The sequence below is a fragment of the Muntiacus reevesi genome, chromosome 3, assembly GCF_963930625.1.
Source record: "Muntiacus reevesi chromosome 3, mMunRee1.1, whole genome shotgun sequence".
Lineage (NCBI taxonomy): Eukaryota > Metazoa > Chordata > Mammalia > Artiodactyla > Cervidae > Muntiacus > Muntiacus reevesi.
In genome coordinates, this window is record NC_089251.1 from 108,912,451 (window position 1) to 108,923,007 (window position 10,557).

General features: G+C 42.6%; 1 protein-coding gene across 2 annotated transcripts; it reads left to right on the forward strand.

Moving 5' to 3' along the window:
- The first annotated feature begins 6,620 nt into the window (after positions 1-6,620).
- Positions 6,621-10,325, forward strand: PNRC2 (proline rich nuclear receptor coactivator 2). Of its 2 annotated transcripts, XM_065930057.1 has the most exons (3): positions 6,621-6,803; positions 7,561-7,766; positions 8,259-10,325. In XM_065930057.1, the coding sequence occupies exon 3, from the start codon at positions 8,277-8,279 to the stop codon at positions 8,694-8,696; it is 420 nt and encodes a 139-aa protein (XP_065786129.1). In that variant the 5' UTR covers positions 6,621-6,803; positions 7,561-7,766; positions 8,259-8,276; the 3' UTR covers positions 8,697-10,325. The 2 variants fall into 2 exon arrangements, with proteins under 2 accessions (XP_065786129.1, XP_065786130.1); XM_065930058.1 differs by lacking the exon at positions 6,621-6,803 and having other exon boundaries at positions 7,544-7,766.
- Positions 10,326-10,557: the final 232 nt, after the last annotated feature.

Here is a 10,557-nt window from a genome sequence, read left to right on the forward strand (position 1 = left end):
AATGTTTGGCAAACACGTGTGTTTTGTCTCACCTGCCCTAACCTTTTGTGGGTCTAAATATTGAACAATAAGCATCAGCCTGCCACTTGGCAGTCCTTCAAAGCCGGACTTTCAAAAATGCCTTTTTGGGGACTTTCTTGGTGGTCCAGTGGTTACCATGCCTTGCTTCCATTGCAGGGATGCAGAGGACACGGGTTCGAACCCTGATTGGAGAACTGAGATCACACATGCCATGCAGTGCAGCCAAAAAAATAAATAATTTTTTAAAAAGAATGAAATAAACGTTTTGCCTCACTGCTACTTATAGATTTGGTAGGTTTTGTTGATTTTAGCTTCTACTGATACTAATTCAAAACAGATTCCTGAGGGGAAAGAATTTCAGTGAATGTGGAAATCCTCTCATTTTCCTTCCATTTTACAGGGTCTGAGCACAATGCCTGTAACCGCATTCCTTCCCAATGTTAGCAGGTTAATTTTTGTGTTTATATATAACTGGCACTACCTGTCCTTGATTCTCAGGAGAAGAACTGAGGAAACAAATGTCCCAGACACCAACTTTCCTTTCTGATATGTAGTAAAGGGAAAAGGTTTTGAGTCGTTTAGTGCTTGAATGGAACCTCATTCACTGTTGTATTACCAGGCCTTGACGGAGTGCCTGTCTCAAAGAAGCCACCAGCTAAATCTTTGCTAAACAAATGCATGGCATGAAGCACTCACATATTTATTATGCATTTGGTGCCCAGCATTGGTGACTGATCTACATCCTGAGAGCTATTTGTTTATATCAGCATTTTCCTATTTGAACTGAGAACCACTAATTAGATAGTGTTGGTGGAACTGACTTTAAAGCCCAGCCTGGGACATGCAGAGAGGCTGGGCCAAAGCAGAAATGACACTCAGCTGTGGATGTGTCTGGTGGTGGAAGTAAAGTCCAATCCTGTAAAGAACAATACTGCATAGAAACCTGAAATTTTAGGTCCATGAATCAAGGTAAATTGGACATGGTGAAGCAGGAGATGGCAAGAGTGAACGTCAGTATCTTATGAATCAGTGAACTAAAATGGACAGGACTGGATGAATTTGATGACCTTTATATCTACTACTGTGGGCAAGAATACCTTAGAAGAAATGGAGTAGCCTTCATAGTCAACAAAAAAGTTTAAAATGTAGTTGTTTGGTGTAATCTGAAAAATGACAGAATAATCTTGGTTCGTTTCCAAGGCAAACCGTTCAATATCACAGTAATCCAAGTCTATGCTCCAACCACTAATGCCGAAGAAGCTAAAAGTGACCACCAGTTCTATGAAGACCTACAAGACCTTCTAGAACTAGTACCCAAAAAAGATGTCCTTTTCATCACAGGGGATTGGAATGCAAAAGTATGAAGTCAAGAGATACCTGGAGTAACAGGCAAGTTTGGCCTTGGAGTACAAAATGAAACAAGTAAAAGGCTAACAGAGTTCTGTCAAGAGAACACACTGGCCACAGCAAACACCCTCTTCCAGCAACACAAGAGACAACTCTACACATGGAGATCACCCGATGGTCAATACTGAAATCCGATTGATTATATGCTATGCAGCCAAAGATGGAGAGGCTCTATACAGTCAGCAAAAAAAAAAGACCGGAAGCTGACTGTGCCTCAGATCATGAGTTCCTTATTCCAAAAATTCAGACTTAAACTGAAGAAAGTAATGAAAACTACTAGGCCACTCAGGTATGACCTGAATCAAGCCCCTTATGACTGTACAGTGGAGGGACAAATAGATTCAAGGGGTTAGATCTAGCAGACAGACTGCCTGGAGAACCAAGGACGGGGGTTTGTGACATTGTACAGGAGGCAGTGACCAAAATCGTCCCAAAGAAAAAGAAATGCAAGAAGGCAAAGTGGTTGTCTGAGGAGTCTTTTCAAATAGCTGAGAAATGAAGAGAAGAGAAAGGCAAGGGAGAAAGGGAAAGATATACCCAACTGAACACAAAGTTCTAGAGAACAGAAAGGAGAGATAAGAAAGCCGTCTTAAGTGAACAGAGGAAGAAAAAGAAACAGAGGAAAACAACAGATGGGAAAGATTAGATGTCTCTTCAAGAAAACTGGAGATATCAAGGGGATGTTTCACACAAGGATGGGCACATTAAAGGACAGAAATGGTAAAGACCTAACAGAAATAGAAGAGATTAAGAAGGGGTAGCAAGAATACACAGAAAAACTATACCAAAAAAAGTCTTAATGACCTGGATAACCATGATAACCATGGTGTGGTCACTCACCTAGAGCCAGACATCCTAGAGCATGAAGTCAAGTGGGCCTTAGGAAGCACTACTATAAACAAACCTAGTGGAGGTAATAGAATTCCAGCTGAGCTATTTAAAATCCTAAAAGATGATGCTGTTAAAGTGCTGCAGTCAACATGTCAGCAAATTTGTAAAACTCAGCAGAGGCCACAGGTACAAAGGTCAGTTTTCATTCCAACCACAAAGCAGGGCAATGCCAAAGAACGTTCAAATTACCATACAATTGTGCTCATTTCATAAGCTAGGAAGGTTACGTTCAAAATCCTTCAAGCTAGGTTTCAGTAGTATGTGAACTGACAACTTCCAGATGTATAAGCTGGGTTTAGAAAAGACAGAGGAACTAGAGATCAAAGTGCCAACAGAAAAAGCAAGAGAATTCCAGAAAAACTTCTACTCCTGCTTCATTGACTAATCTAAAACCTTTGACTGTGTGGATCATAAGAAACTGTGGGAAATTCTTAAAGAGATGGGAATACCTGACCACCTTACCTGTCTCCTGAGAAACCTGTATGCAAGTCAAGAAGCAAACTTAGAACCTTACATGGAATAATGGACTGGTTCAAAATAGGGAAAGGAGTATGTCAAGGCTGTATATTGACACCTGCTTATTTAATTTATATGTAGAGTGCATCACGTGAAATGCCAGGTTGGAGGAATCCCAAGCTGAACTCAAGACTGTTGGGAGCAATATCAACAACCTTAGATTTGCAGATGACACAACTCTAATGACAGAAGGTGAAGGAGAACTAAAGAAACTCGATGAGGGTGAAAGAGTGGAGTGAAATAACCGACTTAAAATTAAACATTCAAAAAATTAAGATCATGGCATCTAGTCCCATCATTTCATGGCAAACAGATGGGGGAAAAGTGGAAACAGTGACAGATTTTATTTTCTTGGGCTCCAAAATCACTGTTGATGGTGACTGCCATTAAGTTAAAAGACACTTGGTCCTTGGTAGAAAGGCTATGACAAACTTAGACAGCATATTAAAAAGCAGAGACATCACATTGCCGACAAAGGTCTGTCTAGTCAAAGCTATGGTTTTTCCAGTAGTCATGTATGGATGTGAGAGTTGGACCATAAAGAGAGCTGAGCACTGAAGAATTGATGCTTTTGAACTGTGGTGTTGGAGAAGACTCTTGAGAGTCTCTTGGACTGCAAGGAGATCAAACCTGTCAATCCTAAAAGAAATTAGTCCTGAATATTCACTGGAAGGACTAATGCTGGAGCTGAAACTCCAACACTTTGGCCACCTGATGTGAAGAACTGACTCATTGGAAAAGACCTTGATGCTGGGCAAGGTTGAAGGTGGGAGAAGGAGACAACAGAGGATGAGATGGTTAGATAGCATCATGGACTGAATGGACTTGAATCTGAGAAAACTCCAGGAGATAGTAAAGGACAGGGAAACCTGTCCATGGGGAGGTTGGCGTCCTGCATGGGCTACAGTCCATGGGGTCGCAAAGAGTTGGACACAACTGAGCGACTGAATGACAATAATATTGGATGTCCTGAAGAGAATGCGTTTTTAATTCCTGCTTTCCAGTTCTGGGCTGTTGTGAGTACTTGGTAAATTATTAATGAAGGATGAGGCTGGAGCTGTATTGTGAGACTCCTGGGAGCCTGGATCATGGTGTAGGCTTTAACAATGCTCTTTGGAGGGCCCTGGGGAAGACACAGAGGTGAGTCAGACACAGATGCTGCAGGGGACATGGAGTGGGCTCCGGAGCCTGAGTTTGTGACTTTCAGCTTTAAACTGTTCTAAGCTTCAGATTCTTTATCTGTACACTGGAAATAAAAATATCACCTACTCTGTATTAATGTTTTGTCAAAAAAACAACCTAGCACAGGGCAGAGGGAGGCAGAATAAGTATCCAATACATCATGTGTGTGTACATAAGCATCAAATACATTCAGAGTTCAGTTGCTCAGTCATGTCTGACTCTTTGTGACCCCAATGACTGCAGCATGCCAGGCTTCCCTGTCCATCACCAACTCCCGGAGCTTGCTCAAACTCATGTCCATCAAGTCAGTGATGCCATCCAATTATCTCATCCTCTGTCATCCCCTCTCTTCCTGCCTTCAGTCTTTCCCAGCATCAGAGTCTTTTCCATTGAGTCAGTTCTTCGAATCAGGTGGCCAAAGTATTGGAGTTTCAGCTTCAGCATCAGTCCTTCCAGTGAATATTCAGGACTAATTTCTTTTAGGATTGACAGGTTTGATCTCCTTGCAGTCCAAGGGTCTCTCAAGAGTCTTCTCCAACACCACAGTTCAAAAGCATCAGTTCTTCGACACTCAGCTTTCTTTATAGTCGAACTCTCACATCCATACATGACTACTGGAAAAACCATAGCTTTGACTAGATGGACCTTTGTTGGCAAGGTAATGTCTCTGCTTTTTAATATGCTGTCTAGGTTGGTCATAGCTTTTCTTCTAAGCAGCAAGCTTCTTTTAATTTCATGGCTGCAGTCACCATCTGCAGGATTTTGGAACCCCCAAAAATAAAGTCTCTCAAATACATTACAGATAAGATCTCGAGGCTGATTTAATTTTATAATACAACTTGGGGCCAATACAAGTTTTGTTTTTTTTTTAAAGTAACACAATCAGATCCATGAGGGCAGAATGGAGGGAGAAGTAGGATTGTAGCAGGGATGAATTTAAAAGATATTTGGATGATGATATAAAAAGGAATTAGAAAAAAAGTGCTCAGACTAAAACAAGACTGTTCATTCTACAAAAAGTGAAAGTCGCTCAGTCCTGTCCTACTCTTCGGGTCCCCATGGAGTCCATGGAATTCTCCAGGCCAGAATTCTGGAGAGGGTAGCCTGTTCCTTCTCCAGGGGTCCTTCCCAACCAAGGGATCGAACCCAGGTCTCCCGCATTGCAGGCGGATTCTTTACCAACTGAACCCCCAGGGAAGCCCAAACCACTATATTAAAAAATATATTGCAATGGTCTTTTTTAAAGTCAAAGTCTTGAATCCATTAAATACCGCTTAGCTGTAATCTAGCTGCATGTCTAAGTCAGTTTCTTAAATTTTTAGGAAACAGATTACACTTTCAGTGAGGTAGTAGTTCCTTATTATGTACATCTCATTTGACTATAATGCTTAGCAGCTGAAAGTCCCATGCTCAGAAATATCTCTTCTACTCTACCCATTTCACCAAATTAATTTGATTAACAAACTCCTCTTTTAAAATGGTTTTCTTAAGAAACTTAAGGTCCATGGGTACGAGAACATAGGGGTGGGGAATAATGGTAACAGAAAAACTCAAGATTAAAAAACGAATCATGTGGGACTTACACCAAGTATACATAAATCTTCTAACAAAAATGTATGCTCGTAGAAACTGGCGTTCTCCTTTAAAACACCAGTTTTGGGTTGCTTATCCATTTACTCCAAATAAGTTGTCCCTTTTCTCTTCCTGGCACCTTGGTGACACAATCAACTGAACTCTTTACTTCCCCCTTTCACTTACAAACGGAGCCGAAAGGGGGAAATGAGAGCCCATTCTCTCAAACTTTTCTCGTGCACTTAGAACGTGCTCTGGGCTCAAACGAGTGTGCGCGTGAGTGGCTGGGTGTAAAAGTAGCTACACTACGGTGGGACTCAAGTTCAGGACAAAAGAGGAACTGATTAACTTGATCGGCACACGTGTCGGAAGGCTCTTCACAGAGGCAACTTCTCAAGAATTTCGAGGCTGCGGGCAGGGAGGACGGGAGGGAACCGCAGGCTGGCGGAGCTGCAGAGTAAATTTCCTTGACAGGGGAACACAGTCGAAGTGTCAGGGTCGGTCTCGGGAAGCAACTTGGTGGAGTATCTCGCATCCTGAGACTGGTTACACGACTAGGTGAACTTAACTCGGGAACTCAACGGCCCCTTCAGTGACGCCCCACGGCGGGGAACCACCGGGTTCCCAGGGCCGCAGGACCGCGAACCCGGCAGCCCCGGTGTAAACCGCGACCCGGGCGAGCCGCTCACGCCCCTCCCTTCCCCGCAGCCCGGCGCGCGCGGGGCTCGGAGCCGCCGTGAGGGGCTGGCGCTGACTGCGTCCTTGGGTACCGAGGCTGGCCGGGCGGGCGCCTCCCGGGAGAGGACAGTGTCTCCCGGGGCCCTGCGGAGGGCCGGCCACCGGGACCGCGGCGGTTATTCCCGACATGCTCCTCTCAGGGAGGATTTCAAACCTTCGGCCACAGCCAACTCCCCTCCCTCGGCCCCGTCGGGCCCCAGCAACAGGCGGTGGCCCGCGTATCATTGGCCGGGTCGCGCGAAAGCGTGTTTGATTGGCCGCCGCGCCTCCCGGCCCCGCTCCAGCGCTCGCCGCCGCCTCCATTTTGTCGGTCGAGACAGGAGGAGGAGGTCGGTTGAGACGCTGAGGTGGCCAGCAGCTAGCTCGTCGGTGCTCGTGGGCTTCGCCCGTTCCGTGCCTCGTCTCTCCCTGGAAGGGGAGGGGGGCTTCGAAGCCGAGCAGAAGCCGCCGCCGCCGCAGTCACGGGCTTGAAGTCGGTGAGTGGCGGCGGCGCGACGGGTGCGGCCATGTTGGCGGCGGCGCTCCCTATTGTTGGGGGAAGGAGGCGAGATCCGAGGCTGGGGGGCGCGGGCGGCCCGGAGGAGCGGGTTCCCGGGCCGGGCTCGAGGAACGCGGAGCGACTTGGAAGCCCAACCCCGTCGCGAAAGACCCGAACTTTCCGGGCTCCCTTTGGGAATGACTCAGGGTCTGGGAACTAATTTCTTTAGGGCTGTTAAAACAGTCTGGAAGGGCCTCTCACCCATTGGATAAGAGCTTCTTGTTTGGTAACTTGGCTTCTAGGACTATGAAGTGGAATCTCGAATGTTTAATGTTTATAATGGTGATTGTTTTCATATATTTAAGATGGGAAACTGTTATGGCTTGTGAAACTTATTTTAAAACGGGGGAGGAGTCAAGAGTTCTTAACCAAAGGAAACGCTGCGTGACGTAAACATACTGGGAGAGGAGGCTCTGCTAAACAGATACGTGATGTGTCTAAAGATTGGGAAATTCTGGTGGGACTTTAAAAACACGGTCTCTTTAGGAAACAAATTTTAAGCCCATTTCTTGGCATGACTGTAGAGGCTAACGTTTTCATGGTTTGACATCTTGGTCACTAAATCCATGTGAGACATTATTTTCTGCCTTTTTGTTCAGTAAGTAGCCATTCGTTAAATTTTTTCTGGAGTAAATATAAACGATCACTTTCTCTGTTTTTTAATTGAAATAATGAAGAAATCGTTGCTTTTCTAGCTAAGACTTCTCTCAAACTTGTGTGCTGTGGAGACTCAGATGTTGGCCTCAGCTCCTAGGCTGAACTCAGCAGATCGGCCCATGAAAACTTCTGTATTGAGACAAAGGAAAGGATCTGTCAGAAAGCAACATCTATTATCCTGGGCGTGGCAGCAAGGAAGAGGACAGGTAGTGGAAATCCTGCAATCGGAAAAGCAGACTGAAAGGTATCAAAAACTTACGCTTGTAATGGGGCAGACATTTTATGATGGATTCATTCTAAACTAGAGCTTCCCAGGTGACTCCATGATAAAGAATCCAACCCGCCAATGCACGAGACCCAGGTTAGATACCCGGGTCAGGAAGATCCCCTGGTGGAGGAAATGGAAACCCACTCCAGTGTTCTTTGCTGGAGAATTCCATGGACAGGGGAGCCTGGCGGGCTGCGGTCCATGGGATTGCAAAAGGTCGGATATGACTAAGCATGCACAGGGGCACGTCCTAAACTGTTTACAGGATTACTTAGATTTGTTGGTAATTTTTTTCTTAGGAAGGTAATAAAGGCTGTACATGTAATTAAGTGTGAACAGTATAGTGAAGCTAAAGAAGCTGAATAGCACATATATGAGTCTTCTCCAAGATATTTGGAGTTACAAATTGGGGCCTTTGAAGTTTTGTACTACTTTGTGGAGTTTCACTAATTTTGTTTCCACTCACAGGTGACAAAGAAGCTGAAGATGGGTGGTGGAGAGAGGTATAACATTCCAGCCCCTCAAACTAGAAATGTTAGTAAGAACCAACAACAGCTTAGTAGACAGAAGACCAAGGATCAGAATTCCCAGATGAAGATTGTTCACAAGAAAAAGGAAAGAGGACATACTTATAATTCATCATCAGCTGCATGGCAGGCCATGCAAAATGGGGGGAAGAACAAAAGTTTTCCAAACAATCAAAACTGGAACTCTAGCTTATCAAGTCCCACCTTACTTTTTAAGTCTCAAACTAATCAGAACTATGCCGGGGCCAAATTTAGTGAGCCGCCATCACCAAGTGTTCTTCCTAAACCACCAAGCCACTGGGTTCCTGTTTCCTTTAATCCTTCTGATAAAGAAATAATGACATTTCAACTTAAAACCCTACTTAAAGTACAGGTATAAAATGAGATAAAGTACTAACACACTTAACCCTTAGTCATATTTAAGGATAACTGGCAATTGTTTCAGACCAAATTCACTAGGGAATTTGTAAAACTGATTAACATAGAAAATATAATTAGACTTCATCTTAATTGTTTTATGTGCACTGTGATGGTAGAATCAGTACAGTTTAAAATAACTGAATTATGCATAATTGTATTTGATCTCTTTACTAGTGTTCTCAATTGAGTAACCATACAAGTGAAACCATTCAAGTTTAGATTTGGGGAATGGTAAAGGAATCAACTTTATATATTGCTTGTTGGGAGAAAATACTAAAGATTATCATTTCATGGATCAGCAGATTGACTTGTTAAGATCTGGTAAATCTGATTATAAGCATCCAGTTAAAGACATACAGGAGTTGAAAACTATTTGAATCTTTGAGACGTTATTGTCCTAGAGACACCTATATCAGTATACCTAAACCAGTAGTATGACAACAACCTGATGCACTGCCTAAAGAAAATGTGAATTTTTTTTTTTTTTTAAGAGAATAGCTGTATTTTAATGAACTGTGTGGTGGTGAATGTGGAAAGGGCACTGGGGCTATTTAGAATGAAACAAGTATACCCCACTGGCCCTGTTACATGCAGTGGATAGGTGTCTGCCAACAAATGCACCAAAACCATTTTTTATAGAAACAGTATTTGGTGTTCAGAGTAGCTTTCAAAATACATTCTTGCATGATGGCACTGCACAAGCTATTCTGACAGTGATATGGCTTTAAATCATCCCTGCAAAGGTTTTTTAAAGTTGGGAGCTGTATAATGTGAAAGTTCTGCATACCTAGGAAAGAGCCATGTAAATACACCTAATAAAATTGTAGCATATGTAAAGTTTTGTTGGCATTTATCCTACAAAAATAGAATATTTTAGTACGAATTTGCTGAATGTAAGACATGGACTCTTTTATACTATGGCCTAATTTTAAAGGTCAAAAAAAAAAAACAAACCCTGTTTTTAAATTTTGCCCTTGTGCTGAAGTGCCAGTGTATGTATGTTATAATTGATCTTGCTGTAAACTATATTTCAAAGTAAAATGTAGTGTAAGAAGTTCTATATAACTGAAAAGTTTTAAGCTGCTAAAACACTTGCTATTTTTGAGATGTGAAATGCAGTATGGGGTTATTTTTTTTCTTAAACCCAAAGATGAACTATTGCTTAATAGTCCCTCCAACCTTAAAGATTCCTTTTGGCTTTCAACAACTTGTGTAACCTATGAGTACAGTGTACGTCAGTGTATACTTTTTCTTGTCAACAGGTGCAACCCAGGGGACCAACTTATTGCAAACGATGTAATTTCTTGCATAATACCTTGATAACATTTTTGGCTTAAACATGCTAATTAAAACAGCCATCCCAGTAGTAAAAGTAAAGTGTGTGTATGGGGGGGGATCTATTTTCTAATTTGGCAGCTTTTTTTATACTTTTAAGCAGAATAGCTAAATTGTTTCTCCAAATAAATTGAGGTGAGATAGTATTGTCCAAGTCAAATGATGATATCCTAAAAACAAGTTTTATATAGTACTTAATGTACATACATGAATTTGAAGCATGAAATTAAAAAATAAAATTGTTTCTTCCTCACTGGCTTGTTTTTATTGTATAGAAGTTGTTATGACTACCTATTTGCATAACTAACCCCACTGAAAGACAACAGAACCATTGGTTTTAAGAAGCAACCCATCTGCTGACAAAGACTTGGATTAGCACCTATACATTAAAAAGGCAACTGACTTCCTCTTTCCAGCAGGGCTAACAGTAAAAGGCCACAGGATATTTCGGGAATTTACATAAAGCTTTTGAAATTTATTTCATA

Coding starts and splice junctions, on each gene's coding strand:
- PNRC2 (XM_065930057.1), top strand. CDS start 8,277: ATGGGTGGTGGAGAGAGGTATAACATTCCAGCCCCTCAAACTAGAAAT.